Genomic DNA, 20,835 nt, shown 5'->3' on the forward strand with positions numbered 1-20,835 from the left:
ACAGTAATTGAATGTAATAAGAATACGTTACTGAGTTTGGGTAATCCAAAAATTATGTTACTGATCACAATTTTGGACAGGTAACTAGTAACGGATTATATTTAGATAGTAATCTACCCAACCCTGCTGCACATTATGGAAGTATATTGTTGGTGGTGTACAACGTTGTCATAGAACTGTTTATTTTAAATGGTTTTGTGAATTTAAATGTGCGATATGTCTGGTTTTAGAGCATAGACTACATCACTTTCATGTGACCCATTTAAAAATGTATATACACATTGAAAAGAGAATGGGGTGGGGACAAGTCGAATTCAGGAAGTACAGTTTCACTGTAATATACTTTGGCCCCTATAAAATAAATTATATATAATAATTTATTGATTTAATTAATTATTTTAACACCAGATTGTCTGCATGATTTTATTCTGCGGCTGCGCTTTGACGTTATCGAAACCAGAGAGGAAGAGGCAAAGCGGGAGATTTCACTCTCCCAAAATTTAGCTAAATCTGTTCAAAATAAACCCAAAGCGTTTCAATGGATTTATTTTGGACCTAAATTTATCGCCTGCCTTCCCGTATTTGGGACGACTCCCATTGTTAGTGCGGAGACATGAGCATCTCGTCAATATACAGACATCTGCCAAAACGTCTAAGTAAAATCACATGATCTGTATTTTGTCATATGACATTGATGAGCCCGACAAGCAACCAGAAACAAGCAACTCACGGTGGACTTCACTAAAAGAAAGACAACCGTCAGGGATGAAATTCTATAAAACCTTTTTGTGACTTTGACGATAATATCTGGAGTATGGAATGTTGGGGAGTTTTGACTGCGATAGCTGCCGCTTGTCTGCTAGGTAAGGTTGGAGGTTTGTTGTCTTGGCTTGTCAACTGGGGCGTAATCATTAGTACAAACAGTTACGAAACGTGAGTTTCTATTGGACAGATTCAGGTAGGTCCCTCCCCGTTTCGTTTGTTTCAGTTTAAGAAACGTTTTGCAACAGAATTGGCGTAATGAATACACCCATGGCAAACAGCACTGACTGCTTTTTAGCAACCTATGACTGAAGACAGTTCTACATGGGATTGTTTGAGGTACTCACGCACTAGTGCAACTGTAGATCTGTTTCTGTTTATGAACTTTGGCTAGACTTTTTCTTAGGCACGCCATTCAATTTATCATTCACAATTCTGATTTGTTTTTTAAAAGTTTTACAAACCGTGGTATCCATGGTTTATTCTCTGATTCAAAACGTTCTTAAATGACTGAATGCAACATTAACATTACACAATGCTTTGCAACAATGCTGCATAAGTGCAGCTTTTAAAGTTAATGTTAATCAACATTCAACTGTTATTGTGAGGTGACATTTGTTGGCCTTTAGGACCTATTCATCAAGCCCTGCAGATCATTCTAGTGTTCAATGAACACACATTACCCAAGCAGTCCCCCATGCTCTGGCAATCTAAACTCAATAGAATATACAGTACAGTATAAACAGAGGGCCCAGGCCAACTCTGAGCATTTTGGAGTATAAACCAGGTGAAATCTCATGACCTGTTTTTGAATAATTGCATTTCTTGAAGAGGGTGTCTTTCTCTCAGTAAAGCAGCTCGGCTCACTGCTAATGTGATTACTGCCACAATAACGTCTCTGTGTGCTGCTGCTCTATTTCCCCAACTCACTGTAGGTCAGACACCATGATATCTTGTGTTAAAGGTGTTTAATAGTGTCACATTACACACTCCACAAATGGCTACATATCCTAAAGAAGACTTACTTTGAAATACTTTTTGTGAAACATTGGCTACCTCATTGTGAAATAGATCAGGTGGGTGTGATTCAGAATGGCAACATCGTTGTAGGATATCAGAGGAATGAGCAAGTAGACATCTAAAATCTTTCATGCTGTAACTTTTTGCCATTCTTTGATCAGGAACAAGGCTTTTAATTTAGACTCCTCTTTGGAGAATGTGCCACAAAGACCTATTACTGGATTTTCCTCAAACACTAAGGGTTGAAATCTGTGGATGTTTACTGAAAGATAATCTGATTGTAGTGAGGGGAAGGTTAGGTGTCACATGACGTCTGCAATGGGTTACGCCATCAAATACCAATCACCGATGAACTTTTGGTCTTCTGAACCATACTAATCAGTGTTTTGACCCATTAGCCTATATGGGTTCTGAATATCTAGCTTCCCAGGTCATGTGCTCTATTTCAGGGGAGTCAGGAACCAATACACACAGTCAGTTAGGAAAGCAAAGGCTAGCTTTTTCAAACAGAAATTTGCATCCTGTAGCTCTAACTCCAAAAAGTTCTGGGACACTGTAAAGTCCATGGAGAATAAAAGCACCTCCTCCCAGCTGCCCACTGCACTGAGGCTAGAAAACACTGTCACCACGGATAAATCCACGATAATCGAGAATTTCAATAAGCATTTCTCTACAGCTGACCATGCTTTCCTCCTGGTTACCCCAACCCCGGCCAACATCTCCACACCCCCCGCAGCGACTTGCCCAAGCCTCCCCAGCTTCTCCTTCACCCAAATCCAGATAGCAGATATTCTGAAATAGCTGCAAAACCTGGACCTGTACAAATTAGCTGGGCTAGACAATCTGGATCCTCTCTTTCTAAAATTATCCGCTGCCATTGTTGCAACCTCTATTACTAGTCTATTCAACCTCTCTTTCGTATCGTCTGAGATTCCTAAAAATTGGAAAGATGCCGCGGTCATACCCGTCTTCAAACTGTTACAGACCTATATCCATCCTGTCCTGCCTATCTAAAGTCTTCGAAAGCCAAGTTAACAAACAAATCACTGACCATTTCGAATCCCACCGTATCTTCTCCGCTGTGCAATCTGGTTTCCGAGCTGGTCACGGGTGCACTTCAGCCCCGCTCAAGGTACTAAACGATATCATAACCACCATCGATAAAAGACAGTACTGTGCAGCCGTCTTCATTGACCTGGCCAAGGCTTTTGACTCTGGCAATCTCCGTATTCTTATTGGCAGACTCAACAGCCTTGGTTTCTTAAATGACTGCCTCACCTGGTTCCCCAACTACTTCTCAGACAGAGTTCAGTGTGTCAAATCGGAGGGCCTGTTGTCCGGACCTCTGGCAGTCTCTATGGGTAAACCGCAAGGTTAAATTCTCGGGCCGACTCTTTTCTCTGTATATTTCAATGATGTTGCTCTTGCTGCGGGTGATTCCTTGATCCACCTCTACGCAAACTACACCATTCTGTATACATCTGGCCCTTCATTGGACACTGTGTTAACAAACCTCCAGGCGAGCTTCAATGCCATACAACACTCCTTCCGTGGCCTCCAACTGCTCTTAAATGCTAGTAAAACTAAATGCATGCTCTTCAACCGATCGCCCGCATCGCTACTCTGGATGGGTCTGACTTAGAATATGTGGACAACTACAAATACCTAGGTGTCTGTCTAGACTGTAAACTCCCCTTCCAGACTCATATTAAGCATCTCCAATCCAAAATTAAATCTAGAATCGGCTTCCTATTTCACAACAAAGCCTCCAGAAGGTATATCTCACTGGTCATCCCCAAAGCCAACACCTCCTTTTGCTGCCTTTCCTTCCAGTTCTCTGCTCCCAATGACCGGAACGAATTGCAAAAATCGCTGAAGCAACTGAGCAACTTATCGATCTCTGCAGCTGTACACAGCCCGTCTGTAAATAGCCCATCCAACTACCTACCTCATCCCCATACAGTTTTTCATTACTTTCTTGTTCTTTTGAACACCAGTATTTCTACTTGCACATCATCATCTGCACATCTATCACTCCAGTGTTAATTTGCTAAATTGTAATTACTTCGCTACTCTTGGCCTATTTATTGCCTTACCTCCTTACTCCATTTGCACACATTGTATATAGATTTTTCTATTGTGTTATTGACTGTACTTTTGTTTTTCACGTGGAACTGTGTTGTTTTTTGTCGCACTGCTTTGTTTTATCTTGGCCAGGTCACAGTTGTAAATGAGAACTTGTTCTCAACTGGCCTACCTGGTTAAATAAAGGTGAATAAATAAAAATCCCCTGTAGCATTTGCCTATCTAACACATTGCTACTTAGAGAGAGGCTGGGAATGTTTAATTTTCTCCTGTTTCTAGAACTATTTCTCTGAAGGTCTGTCTTGTTATAACAGGTGTGGTGGTGAGCCAGACGACGGCTCCGATGCTCGCTCTTTCTGTGATGAACACATTCATTGAGAATGTGACAGAAACAACCACATTCAGTGAGACCCCTACAGTCAGTGAGACCCCTACAGTCAGTGAGACCCCTACATTCAATGAGAAAGTGACAGCATCCCCCCATATGATCCCCAGCACCACGTCCCCAGGCTGCTCTGCCCTCTGTGAGGCCTGTGTCCCAGGGTCCTACTCCGACAAAGGCGAGTCTGAACTATGGGCCTGCTTACCCAGGCCTGGCAGAGAGAGGGAGACTGAGAATTAAATAAACCTCCTCAAAAGCTTTTTATTGTCACTGTGTTTTGATGTAGTAGAGAACAAAATGTTAGCTCACTGCTTTGAAAAGTGCTCTTTTTGTTAGCTACAACATTTCAATAATTTTCCTGTGTAGACTTTTATATTTATCACCACAACCTATAAATTAGGTAGAAACACACCACAGCCAATTGATGCAGCACTGTCATGTAGTTTTTACCCATGTGACATCTATTTTTAACACCAAGGATGTTTGTTCTTATGGTATGCTAAGGGGACAGCTTTGCTGTATTATTTGACTACTGCCATTTGTCTGGCCTGTGGCCTCTACAGAGTATGTGAAAGATAATATGGCTAAACTGTAAAATTAAGATGGTAAATCTTGCAAACAGCACAGCCTGTTCAATAATAGACTTCTGATCCATCCCCCAGACACCCTCCTGTGTTCCTGCTGCCGTGAGCCAGGGTTGTGTCTGTTCACTGGGGCTTGCCTCCCATGTTCCAGAGGGTTCTTTCAGAGTATGGCTGGACAACAGCGCTGTCTGCCCTGCAGCCAGGGTTTTTACACCAAGTAAGTCTCTGTCGACTGAGGGCATAGCCGATTCACAAACATTATGTAGACCACTGTTGCATTGATCCTCTTCCTCTTCTCTTGCAGTTCCACCGGCAGCCCTATGTGTCAGTCCTGCCCCGCAGGCTCCTACAGCAACAACACAGGCTCCGACTCCTGCCAAAGTTGTTCTCCAGGTATTTATATCAATATTTGTTCTGTTTTGGTTGTATAAGCATTTCAATAATTACTTACTTGTAACTATTACTGTGATTATATTATAGTGTTGTGAATTTTTGTTTGTTTTGTACAGCCATGCACATAGGCAGAGAGAAAGTTAAAGGAGTGAATACAAAATGTATAACAACTGATGAAAACAATCAGCTCTACTGCATAAGAGCTGGACTTCAGTTATTTGTTGCACATTTAAACAAACCAAGACTTTAGAAATATTTCATTTCCTGTGTTTAAAAAAAAAAATGGAACGTATTATTTTCAGGTTTCTATATGTCTCAACAAAATGCAACATTGTGCAGTCCATGTCAACGAGGAACATTCTGCAAGTATGTTGCCCTTCATGGTCACCTTAGATCTGTGGTTCCTAAACTAATGTGGTATGCACTGCAGCGGGATCTGCATGAACTCTTGATAATCCACACAAACTGTTGCTTGTCTGCAGATCTAACATCGCATGCTCCCCTCTCATGCTAACGGTCTTACTTCCCAAAACACCTACAGACACACAGACTGACAGACTCATAGGTTTATTAGTGGGCATTGAATATATTATTATTGTAATAGTTCAGTGATCAGACACGGGTGGTGATAGCCAGCAGTATGAAACAGTATTTCTAAATAAGTTCTTCCCTATTCATTGCAACCTTGTGGCTGTCACTCCCACAGCGCCTCCAGTTGTGCTCTGTGTCAGATCTGTCCTGCTGGTACAGAGTCCCTCCAGGCTGCTGCCAAGGAGTGCACACCTTGTCGTCCAGGTAACTGCCAGTGCCAGCCAAAAATATCAACTGTGCTATTCAGTGTGTAAAATATTAAAATTGTGGCTGAGAATGTTCCATTCAATCTAATATCAAGTAAATCTTTAACTATGTCTGTATAGTCTATGATTGAAGTAGCTCTATTTACAGAAGGGTTATCTGGCACTAAATGGATTACATCTATAAACACACTAAAGGAAGGCATGCATGTTCTAATTTGTGAAGGTAGTACACCGTAATAGCAGACTCAGACAGTTTTAAATGGATGATTGGTTTTGGACAGGCCTGCACAAGGCTCCACGTCAGAGTATGTGTCAAATCTGCAGCAGCGGCTTCTTCCAGATCCACTGGGGCCAGGAGACCTGTAACCTCTGCCCCGAAAACCACTACTGCCCAGTCAGTACCACAACTCTTATTCCCTGTAAACACCTCTAATACTGAAACTATCCCCAAGGGATTTCCTGACCAACTTTAATGACCAGGGCTCACTTCATCTGTTCCACAGAGTCCAGACGTGAACCCCATCCGGTGCCCTGGCGTTGCCTTCTGTCCTGAAGGCAGCACTGCTCCAGGTTACTGCATGGAGACCTTCTTCCGCAAGGCAGGGGAGAACTGCGAGCTGGCCCCTATCACCATTGCTCTACTTGTCATTGGAGGAGGGGGTATGTCTGAAGACACGTTAACATTTTGGTGTAGTGGGAGGAAAGTGGTTTGAACTTTAGGCTACCAGTTAGATGTTGAAAACCCTTGTCAAGCTGTCATAATGAAATTCACATATTTACTTGGGGTTTTAGTGACCCTTTAATCAAGAAAAGTTGTTCATTGACATGAACATTGTTTATTTCTTCCAATTACACTACTTTTATGCACTTTCTCGGCACTACAAATATCCAAATATTATTTAATTATGCTTATAGGTCATTTGATCTCGAGGCCACATCCTGTAGAAAAAAACTAGGTGAAATATATAAATCAGGCTGAAGTAATCGAGTAGTAGTAAGTGACCTTTTTAGTATTTTTGCATACACTATTGATGTGTTGTTTCTCTCTTTTCTCTGGTCCAGTGGCCCTACTCTTTGTCATCCTACTGGTGTTGTGTCGAATGCGAGACACAGGTGGAGAGCTTTCCCTCGCGCGACAATTTCTGGTAACCAAAGAGAGTCCGCAAGGTGTATACTACGGGATCCCATGTGACGCCGAGCCAGTATATGCTGGTTGGTGAACATGTCCCCACCCTCATCTGATACTTCCTATTATTGGGGTGAAATGTCTGGCTTTTAGAGCAGAATCAAGGGAAGTCTATGTGCCTCAGTTGTGGACTAATGGACCATAAGAGAAAGCAGACACCAAATCCTAGCCATGGTTTACCGAATGTCCATTTGAGTACTTTTGATAACTCACCAGCTTTCCTGTGATTTATATCTTCTAGATGTATTTTTAACAAGCATAAGTGTTTTTCATCTGTATTCTGTGCTTTAGTGATGCTGGATCCCGTTACATTTGTTAAAAATAAGAAAAAATGTCATCAATTGAATTTACCTTTGCATTCCTTTAGATTAATTAGGTAAATGGTTTAAAGAGGCACACAGTGGAGGGTTTAGGAGGGTTGAAAATGGAGCTTGCGGGCCTCTATAAGGACTTGGTGGAGACCTTGTGTTATGAAAATCACTTTTGTTGATGTTTGTAAATGCATTCAGTCAATGTACATCGATGGGTGTTTAACTTATGCTTTGAAGATTGTTTTAAGTAAATGTTCCCCTCTGTCACAGAAATAATCTATTTGCTGGTTATACATATGAATCATTTTGGTGATCTGAGGTACTATGTGTTATTTTCTTTTCTGTTTGAACAGCGTCACATCTATGTTCATCAATAGAAATGTTTTTGACCTATGCTATTTAAAAGAAAATTACATTTGTATGTTTTAGAGAAAAACACTGACTCTGACTGGAATAAAGCATAGCCATGCACTACTCTCAAGTGAAATTCTGTTATGATATAATTACTAGCGTATAAAACAGGATACAGACTGAAGTTATAGCTTTCCCGACTTCAATGATCTTTTAAAAATTGGTGGTGTCATCAGCCAATTGTAAAATTTGATCTCTTTATCTTGTATCAGAATAGCCCTAAAGCGATCCTTATTGATGTGAAGTGCCATTACTTGTGTGACCAATAAAAATAAGAAAGGAGAAATTGGGAATCCTTGTTTAATTATGGTTCTAATATTTATTCTCTGTGAGGTTCCATGGGATAATTGAACAGAGCTATTACTATTATTATAAAGTGTCTTAATTACACTTTGAAAATATTGACCAAAACCAAATAATTGTGTTCAACCGTATCAAAAGCCTTGTAAAAGTCTACAAATAAAATAAAGCTATCTTCTAATAATGTGCTCACTGTAGTCTATCAAGTCCAATACTAGTCGGATATTATTACATGTCTGCCCTTCATAAAACCAGACTGGGTCCTCTGGGTGTAAGCTCTGTGGATTTGTTAAGTAGAAGTGCTCCTGAGTAGAATGGACCCCCTTTTTACTTTGAATAGTTTTTAAATAAACAAATAATTCACATATCTCATAGAAATACTTTACGTTATTTTATAACTAGTAAAAATATATCAATAATTGTGCACATTTTCCATTATTTTCACCCTAATTATTCATGATTGGCTGAGAGAAATGTATGATATAACGATTTTGGGGGCTGTTTTGTTAGACTTTATACATCATTGCCTGCTGCTGGATAAACGTATGTGTTATTATGGCTTTACACCCCGTGCTATATTGTGGATAAAGACTTACTTGTCTAACAGAACACAGAGGGTGTTCTTTAATGGAAGCCTCTTCAACATAATCCAGTTAGAATCAGGAATTCCCCAGGGCAGCTGTCTAGGCCCCCCTTTTCAAGTAAGTCTCTACTAATGACATGCCACTGGCTTTGAGTAAACCGAGTGTGTCAATGTATTGGGATAACTCAACACTATACACATCACCTACTACAGCATGTGAAATAACTGCAACACTTAACAGTTGAGTTGCGGTTAGTTTCAGAGTGGGTGGAAAGGAATACTTTTGTTTTGTTGCACTTGGACTACTGTTCAGTTGTGTGGTCAGGTGCCACAAAGAGGGACTTAGGAAATTTACAATTGGCTCAGAACAGGCAGCACAGCTGGCCCTTAAATGTTCACGGAGAGCTAACATTAATAATGTGCATGTCAAACTCTCATGGCTCAAAGTGGAGAAGAGATTGACTTCATCACTACTTGTTTTTGTAAGTGTTGACAAGCTGAATGCACCGAGCTGTCTGGTGGAATGTCTTGTGCATATCCCACAAGACATGCCACCAGAGGTCTCTTCACTGTCCCAAAGTCCAGAACAGACCATGGGAGGCGCACAGTACTACATAGAGCCATGACTACATGGAACTCTATTCCACATCAGATAACTGATGCAAGCAGTAGAATCAGTTTGAAAAAAAAAGAAGATAAAATACACCTTATAGAACAGCGGAGACTGTGAAGACACACACACACACACACACACACACACACACACACACAAACAGGTATAGACACACGCTAGCACACGCACTCAACACACACGTACATTGTAATATTGTTGTATTTTGTATTGTAGATATGTAGTGATGTAATAATAATAATATGATGTACAGTTTTATATTTTGTTTAATGTGTGATTGTACGTGCCTTAATGCGTTTGGACCCCTGAAAGACTAGCTGCTACCTTGTGGGGATCCCTAATAAATACAAATAAAGGACGAAGTATACAGGTTGGAACTCTTATTCTGAAGGATTCCCCCAAAAAACGTGACCCGGAAGTGCTTTGTTATTATTGCCTGCTTCACAGCGGCATTACAAGAAACATGGCAGCCATCATGGCCAGGAACGTCCCTGGTATGTAAAGTGTTGCTACATCATTGAGCTTTTACCTGTAAGGAATTCAAAGTTTTGTGTAGATTCTATTGATTATATACCTAGCTAATTGCTTGCCTAACGAGTCGATATTCGTGGTTATTATTAGCGCAGCGCAGGCTAAGGTTATCCAATGCCAGCACATACTCATGATGCTAGCTGTGTAACTAGCTATGTAGCTAGTGTGGTGATACTGAACAAGATATAGCTTACCTAATTTTAGAAATGTATTTATTTTTGCATGGACAGGCTTGATGAGGCCGTTGACTCTGTTTGCCAGGGGGCAGCAGATATGTCGGTTCTCCACCATAATCAATCGTCAAACTGTCCAGAGGTCTCTGGTCACTACTCCTGCATGGGCTTCTCTGTCCGCCAAAGGCTTCCAGACACCCAAGCAGAGCATCCTGCAACGGTGAGGGCTAGGCATACATACTGCTCATCAGATTCAGAAAAGTCATATCGTGCTGATTCAATTCCATCAAGTGCGATTAGCTTTTTTTAAACCATTAATTTAGCTAGCTAGACAGCTTTTGTTTCAATTGTTTTTGAAAGATGCATTAATCAATTAAATTAATAAGATGAGAGTAATATCTCCGAGCTTTGTTTGTTTGAATGACATGAAACATTAAAACATTTTAAAAAACAACAACAATTGTATTACTAATTTGGGTGGGACTTGGTTCTTGCAGGGTTGCACCTCTCATTCCCAGCCTGGTCCAGCAACCAAGCAGAAACCTCACGTACATCAGTGTGAAAAAAGGGAAGAGGAAATCTGTGAAGTCAGTGGTGAAGAGGTTCATGCGTCTGCACTGTGGCCTGTGGATTAGACGCAAGGTAATGTACAAGTCTCTCATTCTGTTTTCCTTAGGTTCTGAAACAATAAAGGTTGTGGCGTTGGCGATCTGTTTCTCCTCTGTCTTCAAATTGACACTTACTGCTGATTCTCAATAGGCTGGATACAAGAAAAAACTGTGGAAGAAGTTGCCTGCCAGAAAGAAGCGTTTAAGGGAGCATGTGTTTTGTAACAAAACACAGAATAAGCTCTTGGACAAAATGACCACAAAATTCTGGAAGAGGAGGAACTGGTTTGTCAATGATCCCTACAAGAAATATCATGAACGTGTCAACCTAAAAGTCTAATGGCTAGAATTGTCCTTCCCACTCTGAGATGTGTGTACATTTGCAATTGATTAATCAAATGTCATTGTACACAAGAACATTGCTCACAGTATCATTTTGGTCAATGTAGAGTGAAATGCAGATTTGGGCAATTGATGAATAAAATGATCACTGTATTGTTTGTTGTTGAATAAATTAACTCAAATGTATTGAAATCTATTACATTTAAATATAATACAAAATACATAAGCCATGGTGTCACATTGTCTCATATTTATTGGCTGTCACCAACAGAAACACTGATGATACAGAGAAAGCACATGTCATTTTAGCTCATTCCGGTCTGTCATCTTTTTTCAGAAATTCACAATAAGGTTTGAGTATCATGGGAGATTCTGGTCTGCCAGAAGGTACTTTTTACTCTGAGGCCATCAGTCAGACATGTTTCTAATGCAATTTATTTGACTCAAGGTTGTGGAAACGTGTATTTTGTCCATGAGAATAACTCTCCTGACCTTGCCACAAAGTGCTTCAAAAGAATATTGAAAAAAATATTCGGCACTTCAGAATCATTGTAAAATCGTCAAGGCAATCACTGAAGCAAATAAAAACTAAACTAATTCACCCAATGCTCTGTAGGAAATCATTTTCATATGATGACTTTCGTTTATTGATCTGTGTGCTGCTAGATAGCAACAAAAACATGATTAACTTTATTTTGATCTGTTTTATTTGAAAGGGCAATCACATTCCAACACAAAAACTACTAAAGTTGCAACAAAGATTTTAAAAAATTGTGCCACATGAAAACTGCCCATTAGAAGGAACCTCTTTCTGATAATTCCATGTGCAAACAAGTGTATACCAAAATCTTTTTTTTACCAGAAAGTGATAGAATTTGATGTAAACTGAACACACACCTGAGAAGCCTTAATTTATGTATTGAGAACAGTGAACTAAAATGTTGGGCAGAATTCTGCCCAAACCCCAAGTATAATTCACAGATTCAGTGATGTATTGTGTAATAGCCAAGAGGGTTCAATCTAAGTGAATTCACATACCTACAGTGCAGAAACGTTCATTTAAAGACCGTATGTCACTCACCTTTGTTACTACTATTGGCAAAAACACTCCCGATATTCATGTAATTTACAAAAGGTTAGGAACCTGCCCAACTATAGTGTAATTGCTATGCCCTCATAGATATAAGCAACAGGCAGGTCTTAGAGAAGAATTAGTCATTAATCTGTTCATAATGGCTGGGAAAAGACAGGTCGACAGTTGTGGCTACATTGAAAAATGAGTTTTGAGTAAGAAGTGTGAGTTGACAATTTCTCAGTGAAAGCAGAGTATTGCACAGTGTTTTTAGACTCTGAGAAGGACCAGAGTATATAGCTCTCGCCACTGGCTATCTTTTGTTATACAATAGCTATACACTTCAAATCATGTTTTGTGTGCTAAACCGGAAAATACTCAAATGTATAGTGATTTCAATAAGGCATGAATAACACAAACTTTTACAAAACAATTGAATGACAGACTTGAATGCCAGATAAGTTATGAGATTGAAAAGTCGATTGTCAACATTTCTACCCCATAGAGCAATTTCTTTATTTGAATACTAACTAATCCCATATAATAATAATTTTGGTAATGATAAATAACATGGTGATCAGTGAACTAAAAAGGAAAAAAACATTTTTACATTTCTGAAGTTCTTTTTTGTTGCCATTTCATGGTACTGGAACAGTTGCAGTAACTCTGAACATAGTGGATAGTGCCAATAGTCAATGACAGTCATAGTTATGTTTTTCATGATGTTTTAGTGCTCTTTGCAAGAAATACAAGTACTGATATTACTGTTTCTGTAGTACCAGGTACTCAATGTTTTATTTGAATGATTTAAGGCTTTAAAAGCAAATGTAAAGAGCTCTATTCAATCCGTATCGTGGAAGTTCAGCGTTACAGCGTGATTTAAATTTAAAGACAATGTTCCCACGTTAGTGAAGACTTTATTCACGATAAATATGTCGGCTCAATCAGATATTACCTTCACATTTCTATCGCACAATCTGTAATGCTTCAGCGATACAGACTGAATAGAGCCCTTACTTGCATTTGATTAATAATAATCAGCATTTTTAAAAGTCCTACCACTGCTATTTTATCTCATAATACTAACCTGACAGGACCATTCATTTCAATATTCTGTGTCCTGTTAAATTGTCAGTACAGATTGTGTTTGCCAGGTTAAAGCTCTCCCTACAAACCCAAGAGAGGGAGTGGACAACCATATCCTTCATTACGGAGTATTTCACCCTGCTACGCTCCTGATGACTGATGCTACCTCAAACAGTGACCAAGTAGCCACAAAAAGATGTAAGTAACAATACATTCTGTTTTATGACACTAATGACCAGAGACACATACATGCATTTGTCTCTAAACATAGTATATAAAAAAACTATTAATGATAAATACACACACTTTACATACATACAAAAACATATTCAATGACCGACAAGTCAATCCAAATGTCTGTAAGGTATGGAGCCCACTCTTGAGTGCTACCTTGATGGCACCCACCATCTGTCTCCTTTACAGTACAGTACGTGCCAGATGTCATATATATTAAGATAGAGGGTCACAAGTCACTTTGGTTTCCTTATTCTAAAACAAGGCTGCTTTATGCATTTAGCTTTTAGCCACATTTCCTTATTTACCCTCTTCTCCTTGCAGCTAAAGTGGTCTTGGGAGCATTCACACAAAATCACATGGCTTCTCTGTTTGAAGGCAGCTGGGCAGTCCTGGATCTTGTGAGAGGTCTTATGTCCCTAGGAGGAGGCTAGAAAGACAGATGGAAAAAATGAGAGATGGGGAACTGATTAACCATAATGGTTCTGAAAGCAATAAATGCCACATTATTCCTGATTTGTGGTCTGACAATGTTTGTCTTGTCTGTCTGATATGCATGCTCTGTATATCTATACTGTCAGTTTGGGCACAAGATTAACACTCAGTACATTATGGAAATATGAGTTGACACATGGTAAAGAAAGCAATCCTGGAATGTTCTTTTCAGAGGACTGTTCCAGCTTGTTTTCTATAGAAATTGGGAAATCAATACATGCAATCAAATCAATACTTCCATTACATTCAACAGCAAAGTCATATCAGCAGTGAAACAATACTGCAAAACAACATCAATTCATACACTTATCAGTCCACTAAAAATATAAATGCATATTAGAAACTAATTTGTATCATAACGGTACAACTAATTTCAGCAAGAAAATGATCTTCCGTCCTCATTTTTGCAATGGTACCGTGCCACGAGGACCCAGTGTGTTAGTCACCACAGTCCAGTTCAGGGGAAGTTAGAATCACATGCCAGTAGGCCAGCCAGTTTAAAGGAGTACCTCAGGCGCCTTCCTCTTAATCAGCCTGAGCTGTGGGGTGCTTGTTGACGTTTCCCCCCCCATGTCCTCAGTCTGCTCTGGTGCTGGGGGTGCAAGGGATGGAGGTGGAGAGGGCTGGGGGGTCAGGGAGGGTGAAGGAGGGAGTGTGGGTTTGGGGGGTGTAATAGCGTGGGACAGCAGCTCCTTGGTGTCACACTGGTCGAATCTCAACACCTCATACTCAGTCATGTCCAAATCCTGCCCTGCACCGTGAGAAGCAACGGTGGTGAAAAATGAACAGACACACATCCGAATGTACACTGAAAGCAGCAGTGAAATGTTGTACTATAATTATTGAAGTGCTGTAGCTTCACTACAGAGAGGTTGTTATGAGTTCTAAGGGGCAGAGTAGGGTGGTTGTTGTTCTCTACACAGAGCACCGGAGCAGACATCAAAAGGACCATGTGTGCAGGCAGGGGAATAAGGACTAGAATAACGCTGAAAGATATGGGATTCCCTCTCTCACAGGGCAAACAAGCATAACAATGCTATACGGACGAGGACTCCTCTTCACGGCCCTTCATTTAGTCTCTGCAGAATCATGTTGAGTACACTGGATTTCCATCTCATCATTCAATATGCCATGTAAATGGAAAGCAAAAGGCCAAAATAGCCTTTCATAAACCAGCTCTTTCAATATGAAGGATGCTGGTTGACCTATCAGCTAATATCATGTTGTTTTCATGAAAACACAGATAACCACGTTGTAAATATTCCACAATAAGTGTGTGGTAAGTTAACAAAACACGTTTTTCAAACATAATTTGAAAATGTGTTAATGATCCACACAGTACAGCCACTTACAGGAATAGTCACAGTCCTCCACAACAACATTTTTTAACAGAGCCATGGTGCAAAAGCATTCTTTTTCACCTTGTGGTTATTATTAACCTCTTGGAAAACAGACTAATCAATCCAAACAAAGTGAATCTCAAAGAAACTTTGGGTCTGTACAACACATACTGTATAATGAGACATGGACCACTGAACTAGTATGGCCACCGGAGAGCAGGCTCTGGTCATTCAATGATAAAAGCTAAATGTGAAGCATTCTCAGGTGAGTCTAGAGCATTGATATTCAAAGTCGGGGGAATTGCAGTGGGGTTGCAAAAGAAAAAAACTTTCATGGAACAATATCATTTTGTTGTAGTTGAGAAAAATAATTTGAAAAATACAATTTCAGTGAGTAAATGTATTTATTGGTTCTCTTCATTTTGATAGGAGAGAAAATGGAGTGAATTGAAGGTTAGTTGTTGATCTGAAAATGTAAATGGACTGATTTTAATGTTGTGTGGTCAGATTTGGGATGGGGTCCCAAATGGTAAAGGTTTTAATAGCACTGGTCCAGAGCTTGCCTGGCAGCCATGTGGAGACTTACCTGCAGTCAGATACCACAAACAGGAATAGATATGTGGGATTAGGGGGACTAAGGAAAGTCAGGGCACAGAACTATTATCTCCAGGCTTAAACAGGAAAGAGGCCATATTATCATGTTTGTTTAAGCAGAGGAAACAGACCTGTTTTCAGGAGTGTCAACATTTCTAATGCCTTTCATTTGAAGCAATGAGCGATACTAAGCAGTAAGGTATTTAAGTTACTAACTATGGAGTTAAACTGTACTCATTGTTTTCACCAGTGCTGTGGTAAAACCATTATTTGCCAAATATACCATAATATGGAAACAATGAGTACAGTTTAACTCCCTAGTTAGTAACTTAAATACCTTACTGCATCATATTGCCCACTGCTTCAAATTAAAGGCAAATTAGATACGATTGGCAATGTGTACACCTCTAGCATGTGTACTAGTAAATATTTACTCTATTAGTCCATACTAGTAGACATGCTAGAGGTGTACACAAATTGCCTATTGTACAGTATATACCCTTTTCAGTGTTACCATATAGCTACTTAGCTACTACATGGTAGTTATCTAAGAGGTGATCAAATTGTATTATGGAAAAATTATGTGCAATAGGATAATCACATCCCGAACCTGGCTGTGTCATTCATTCTGTCTGTATCCTGGTTAGTGATGTAAGTGTATGTGGCAGTATAGTCTCACCCTTGGTGTAGCCACTCTCTGACTTGCTGCGCATCATGGTCCTGGCCCTCTGTTGTCCAGCTGCAGACTGACTCGGGACAGATCCAGAGTCCACCTCAGTTGGGTCGGACTGGTAGGCGGACAAGTCATGCATGCTGAAACTTCGTAGTCTATCTGACAGTACTCCTTGGCTCTGGGGTGGGAGACAAAATACACGAACACTATGAATTATACATATATGTACACAGAAAAACATCACTTCACCCCACCATTCCCCCAGGACACATCAGAAATGGAAATAGTCAGCATTACCTTTGTCGCTGCCAGGACTGCAGCTGTGGCTGCTACATTCAAACCTTTCCTCCCAAAAGTCACCAGAGTATCGTAGCTTTTGTCCTTTGCTTGGCAGAGATAGTCATCAATATCCTGGACAGAGAGAAAAACACACATATTAATTGTGTTTTTATTGGCAGGCCATGTGAAAAACACACTCACAGATTTGATGTACTGTATGTAAACAATACATGTTGAGACTATTTGTAATGAACATGGTCGCTATCTGTCTTGAGATTGCTCTTTAGCAACACACGTTTCTTCACACATAAAGAGTGGACATGTTGATTGTCTTTTAGAATCAGTGCTATTGTTCATTTTCATCTGACACTGGGTCCCAGTGTTGGTCCCCTCTCAACTCTGATGTGTTTCCTGACCCCAAAATAAAGTAAAAAGGAAAGGAACAGAAGGAAAACCCATGCCGTTTCCTTATGCCCCTCCACCCAAAACATGACCAGCTTGGACAATCCAACCTCTCCTTCGTATAATCCATCACAGCAAATCCTGTCATTAAAATGATTAGCAGCGCATTTAAAACATATATAGTATAGAAGACACCTTATAAAACATTTCAAGAGGACAAAGAAAAAAGTACTAATGCACTTGTCTCACCTTCTCTTTTGAAGATAGTGTCGGGTGAACAAACTTCCTGTATAGAACACTGGACCCCTTTGTGTAAGGAGACAGTAACCATACCACAAAGGCAATCTTCAGCTCATAATAGAAAGGAACCCTACAGTGAAGGGAAGAATAATACAGTGATCAGAGCATTCAAAAAATCTACTCCCCATTACAAAACCATCATCAGTCGTGACTATCCTATGTAGGCCAATGTTATGTGACTCAGTACTATTGCAGAACAATATTTTGGACTTCATAACAAATGATATGAAAACAAGTGAAATAATACTATACATAAACAAAACAGGTATTTTATAATACAGCATCAACTTACCAACAGATAAATATGTCCGTGATGGTTTCCATGGTGGTGAATAGTGCAAATATGATCCAGTACATCATCCATTTCACCTTTAAAAGCAAAATAACTGTCACAGTTAGTCTGATACATAATAGTTCAGGAATATTAAACTCAATTCTTATTAATCCTGGTTCATGTAATTCAGTCCACGATTTGGCTGGGTCTGTGAAACTGACCCATACTAAACCCAGACTATGGTTTCATTGTCGCTTTTTTCATAATGTTGCTAATACTCACATATTCCTTCACATCCTTTGACTTGACAGCTTTGTATGAGGAGTATGCAGGATATAGTGTGCCAAATACAAGCCTGGAAAACACAAAACATGTCATTAGCTTATGCAATAAGTGCTTGTCCAGCACATCCACACACATTTATGGGGCTAAAAGCAAATAAAACTCACTGGTAACAACTGTCCAAAAAACAAACAACTCTCTATTTGTATAACTTTGATGTATAAGCTATACTATCTTGGCCTGGTCGCAATTGTAAATGAGAACTTATTCTCAACTTGCCTACCTGGTTAAATAAAGGTGAAATAAAATAAAACAATATGTCCTCCAACTCCGCAGTAATGGGTATTGGGTTTCTGACGAATTTACTATGTTAAAACTGTTTTAGATTTGATTGAATGCATAATGTTTATATAAACAAATAATACATCAACAGGGAGTGGCTCATATTCCAAGAAATGAGGAGAATCTGAGAACAGTCCCATGCGCACTTCCTTTGCGCCAAAGTCCCATTGCAATCAAAGAGGCCCCGCTAGACAAGTCAGAGTTTTACGTGCGCAACTATTTTCCAATTCCGCTCATATTGTTGAATGTGTAATTGACATGAAGACACTCATATTTTCAACAACAATTAAAACTAATGAGTGCGCAGAAGAAGGTGCACATTTAAAATTCGAATTTACTAAACAAGGCCACATGAGGACTACACCTGTGTATGACTATAACAGACAGGCGGACCCCTTGGCTTGAAGCAACAGTATGGCAACAGTTGTGAGTGTGACCTGCTCAAATTACTGACCTACATAGGCCTGTATAACCATACAGTTGTTAAACACACAAGGTCACTCAAAACAAAATGCACTCAGTGTTTCTGCTTAAGACCTCAGAACAACAAATAAAATGTGTTGGATAGTCTATATAGAGCTTTGAACGCCAAGTCAGAAGACACTTGGAGCCTCACGTCTGAAACAGCAATGTAATATGATATTGTAACCTAAATTTAATTGACGTGCTATTTTGAGATTTGGCTAACTCCAAGTCTATATGTTGTGAACACGTTTCACCATTTCGCCATATTACAACACAATAGAAATGACCAGTGGAGTCTATAATTCTGCTTCCATACATTAACGTGCTTAAATATTCGGATGACTCAGAACATTTGCGGCAATAAAGTCTTAGAAATATATACAACACTTTTATTGTAACCTGAGAGGGGTGACCCATCCCTTTGTTTTCCAAATAAAGGACATCAAGTAACATAAAATAGCTCTGCTTACCACTGCTCTGTGCTTTATAAAAGCATTTTATTATATAGTTATATTTGAATTTACTGTATGAAATCCCCTATCGATTACAGCATTATTGTTGCTTGATAATTTTCAACATGCATAGCTCTGCATGAGCAGACATAGAAATATACATATTTAATTTGGGCAATCACGTAATTCTTTGTCTGGAATTCAATGAAAACGCATGTAAATACATAATAGTCCAAATAAAATATTCACCGACCCTTTAAATGTGATATGACTATTAAATCAAAAGGCAAAAAAATGCCTTATTGAAATAAGGAATAAGTCATAAACAGAGCACAATATTCTGTCTCGCCTCAAACCCCAGAGTCACCGTCTCTGCTCAGAAATAAGACGTAGCCTACATAGGCTATAAAGCGGCCACTGCTGTCATGCATCTTGTGTAACGGAAAAAGGCATATTTACAGCAAACGGCATTATCTCGAGGTGGGATTTTTATGAAAGAAGAATGTGATTTAAAAAAAAATACTTACACCACAAGTCTAGAGATTATCCAAGAAACCATTGCGCTGAGAAGGGGACGGAACGTGCTGTCAACAGGGAGGAGTTTCCTTCTTGAGCGTTGGCAGTTGCCATTTGACAGCAGCGTCAGCGAGGACCAACCACGGCGTCAAACATTGCGCTGCACGCAGACATGAACGTGATACAGAATATTTTTTGTCTATTTAAATAGTTACTGGCCTAACTAACTATCTGATGTGGATGTTCATTTTTTAATTGAACACTAACTAGGAAGATTGTGAGGTTGTAGTGACAACACCAACACCTTCTGTGAAATAGAGGGCCTGGCAGGCAGGGTAAAGCAGGGTAAATGCTATTCAGAATCATTGGGAAGTCACTAGCCTAAACTCACCATTTAACATTTAAACTTCAATCAGGTAATTTCAGAGTTGAAACATCCCAAGGATCCCTGATAGCATGGAGGAGGCAGTCTGGATTAAACATCTCAATAGTATACTATGATTGCAATACACTTGTAAATGCTCAGTTTCAGAAATAATAGTAATTCAATATAATCAACTGCCATTAGTTGAGGCTTGTAAATCATTTTGGGAAGTTTTTCCTAAAACATCAGACCGCTACAGTGCTTTTTTGGACGGACTGGTAACCTACATCAACAGAGGACAGAGATAGGGTTTGATTACATTTGGTTATAAAGCTAATCCCTTTGAAGCCAAGGGAAAAGCAACCCAGACGAAAGATGCACTGTTTCGCTCTAAGACTCTCTCTCCTGAATGTGTTTTCACAGATGTTGCTCTTTCCCATAAAATAAAGCAACAAAAGTAAAGTGACCTACCAACCGAACGAAACACACATTTGTTCACTTTTCCCTTTCATCCTACTCGTCCATTTTCCTGAACTTTCAGGAAACATTCAAGTATTGAGAGGCCA

The 20,835-nt window shown here is 39.6% G+C and overlaps 3 protein-coding genes across 5 annotated transcripts; 2 read left to right on the forward strand and 1 right to left on the reverse strand.

Moving 5' to 3' along the window:
- Nucleotides 1-449: 449 nt before the first annotated feature.
- Nucleotides 450-8,007, forward strand: LOC109894455 (multiple epidermal growth factor-like domains protein 9). 2 transcript variants are annotated; one of them, XM_020487956.2, is made up of 9 exons: nt 450-863; nt 4,182-4,427; nt 4,912-5,050; nt 5,138-5,226; nt 5,529-5,592; nt 5,933-6,021; nt 6,305-6,417; nt 6,527-6,683; nt 7,086-8,007. In XM_020487956.2, the coding sequence occupies exons 1-9, from the start codon at nt 815-817 to the stop codon at nt 7,241-7,243; spliced, it is 1,104 nt and encodes a 367-aa protein (XP_020343545.1). In that variant the 5' UTR covers nt 450-814; the 3' UTR covers nt 7,244-8,007. The 2 variants fall into 2 exon arrangements, with proteins under 2 accessions (XP_020343545.1, XP_031684791.1); XM_031828931.1 differs by lacking the exon at nt 450-863 and adding an exon at nt 1,011-1,101.
- A 1,823-nt stretch (nt 8,008-9,830) lies between these two features.
- Nucleotides 9,831-11,414, forward strand: mrpl35 (mitochondrial ribosomal protein L35). Its single transcript, XM_020487963.2, has 4 exons — nt 9,831-9,939; nt 10,207-10,369; nt 10,647-10,791; nt 10,909-11,414. The coding sequence occupies exons 1-4, from the start codon at nt 9,909-9,911 to the stop codon at nt 11,095-11,097; spliced, it is 528 nt and encodes a 175-aa protein (XP_020343552.1). The 5' UTR covers nt 9,831-9,908; the 3' UTR covers nt 11,098-11,414.
- Nucleotides 11,333-20,061, reverse strand: reep1 (receptor accessory protein 1). Of its 2 annotated transcripts, XM_020487960.2 has the most exons (8): nt 19,917-20,021; nt 18,131-18,203; nt 17,867-17,943; nt 17,524-17,644; nt 16,891-17,004; nt 16,600-16,771; nt 14,496-14,737; nt 11,333-13,921 (listed from the first exon to the last, which is right to left on the reverse strand). In XM_020487960.2, the coding sequence occupies exons 1-8, from the start codon at nt 19,946-19,948 to the stop codon at nt 13,847-13,849; spliced, it is 906 nt and encodes a 301-aa protein (XP_020343549.1). In that variant the 5' UTR covers nt 19,949-20,021; the 3' UTR covers nt 11,333-13,846. The 2 variants fall into 2 exon arrangements, with proteins under 2 accessions (XP_020343549.1, XP_020343550.1); XM_020487961.2 differs by lacking the exon at nt 14,496-14,737 and having other exon boundaries at nt 12,436-13,921; nt 19,917-20,061.
- Between the last annotated feature and the right edge of the window lie 774 nt (nt 20,062-20,835).

This window comes from Oncorhynchus kisutch, linkage group LG7 (assembly GCF_002021735.2).
Source record: "Oncorhynchus kisutch isolate 150728-3 linkage group LG7, Okis_V2, whole genome shotgun sequence".
In the NCBI taxonomy this organism is placed as follows: domain Eukaryota; kingdom Metazoa; phylum Chordata; class Actinopteri; order Salmoniformes; family Salmonidae; genus Oncorhynchus; species Oncorhynchus kisutch.

Bases quoted from the DNA above. Each gene is read 5' to 3' on its own strand.
- LOC109894455 (XM_020487956.2), top strand. From the start codon at position 815: ATGGAATGTTGGGGAGTTTTGACTGCGATAGCTGCCGCTTGTCTGCTA. The intron at 864-4,181 runs GTAAGGTTGGAG...TTGTTATAACAG, and splicing joins AGCTGCCGCTTGTCTGCTAG to GTGTGGTGGTGAGCCAGACG. The intron at 5,227-5,528 runs GTATTTATATCA...TATTATTTTCAG, and splicing joins CTGCCAAAGTTGTTCTCCAG to GTTTCTATATGTCTCAACAA.
- mrpl35 (XM_020487963.2), top strand. From the start codon at position 9,909: ATGGCAGCCATCATGGCCAGGAACGTCCCTG. The intron at 9,940-10,206 runs GTATGTAAAGTG...TTGCATGGACAG, and splicing joins CATGGCCAGGAACGTCCCTG to GCTTGATGAGGCCGTTGACT. The intron at 10,792-10,908 runs GTAATGTACAAG...GATTCTCAATAG, and splicing joins GCCTGTGGATTAGACGCAAG to GCTGGATACAAGAAAAAACT.
- reep1 (XM_020487960.2), bottom strand. From the start codon at position 19,948: ATGGTTTCTTGGATAATCTCTAGACTTGTGGT. The intron at 17,645-17,866 runs GTAAGTTGATGC...CCTTCACTGTAG, and splicing joins ACGGACATATTTATCTGTTG to GGTTCCTTTCTATTATGAGC. The intron at 14,738-16,599 runs GTGAGACTATAC...CTCACGGTGCAG, and splicing joins AGAGAGTGGCTACACCAAGG to GGCAGGATTTGGACATGACT.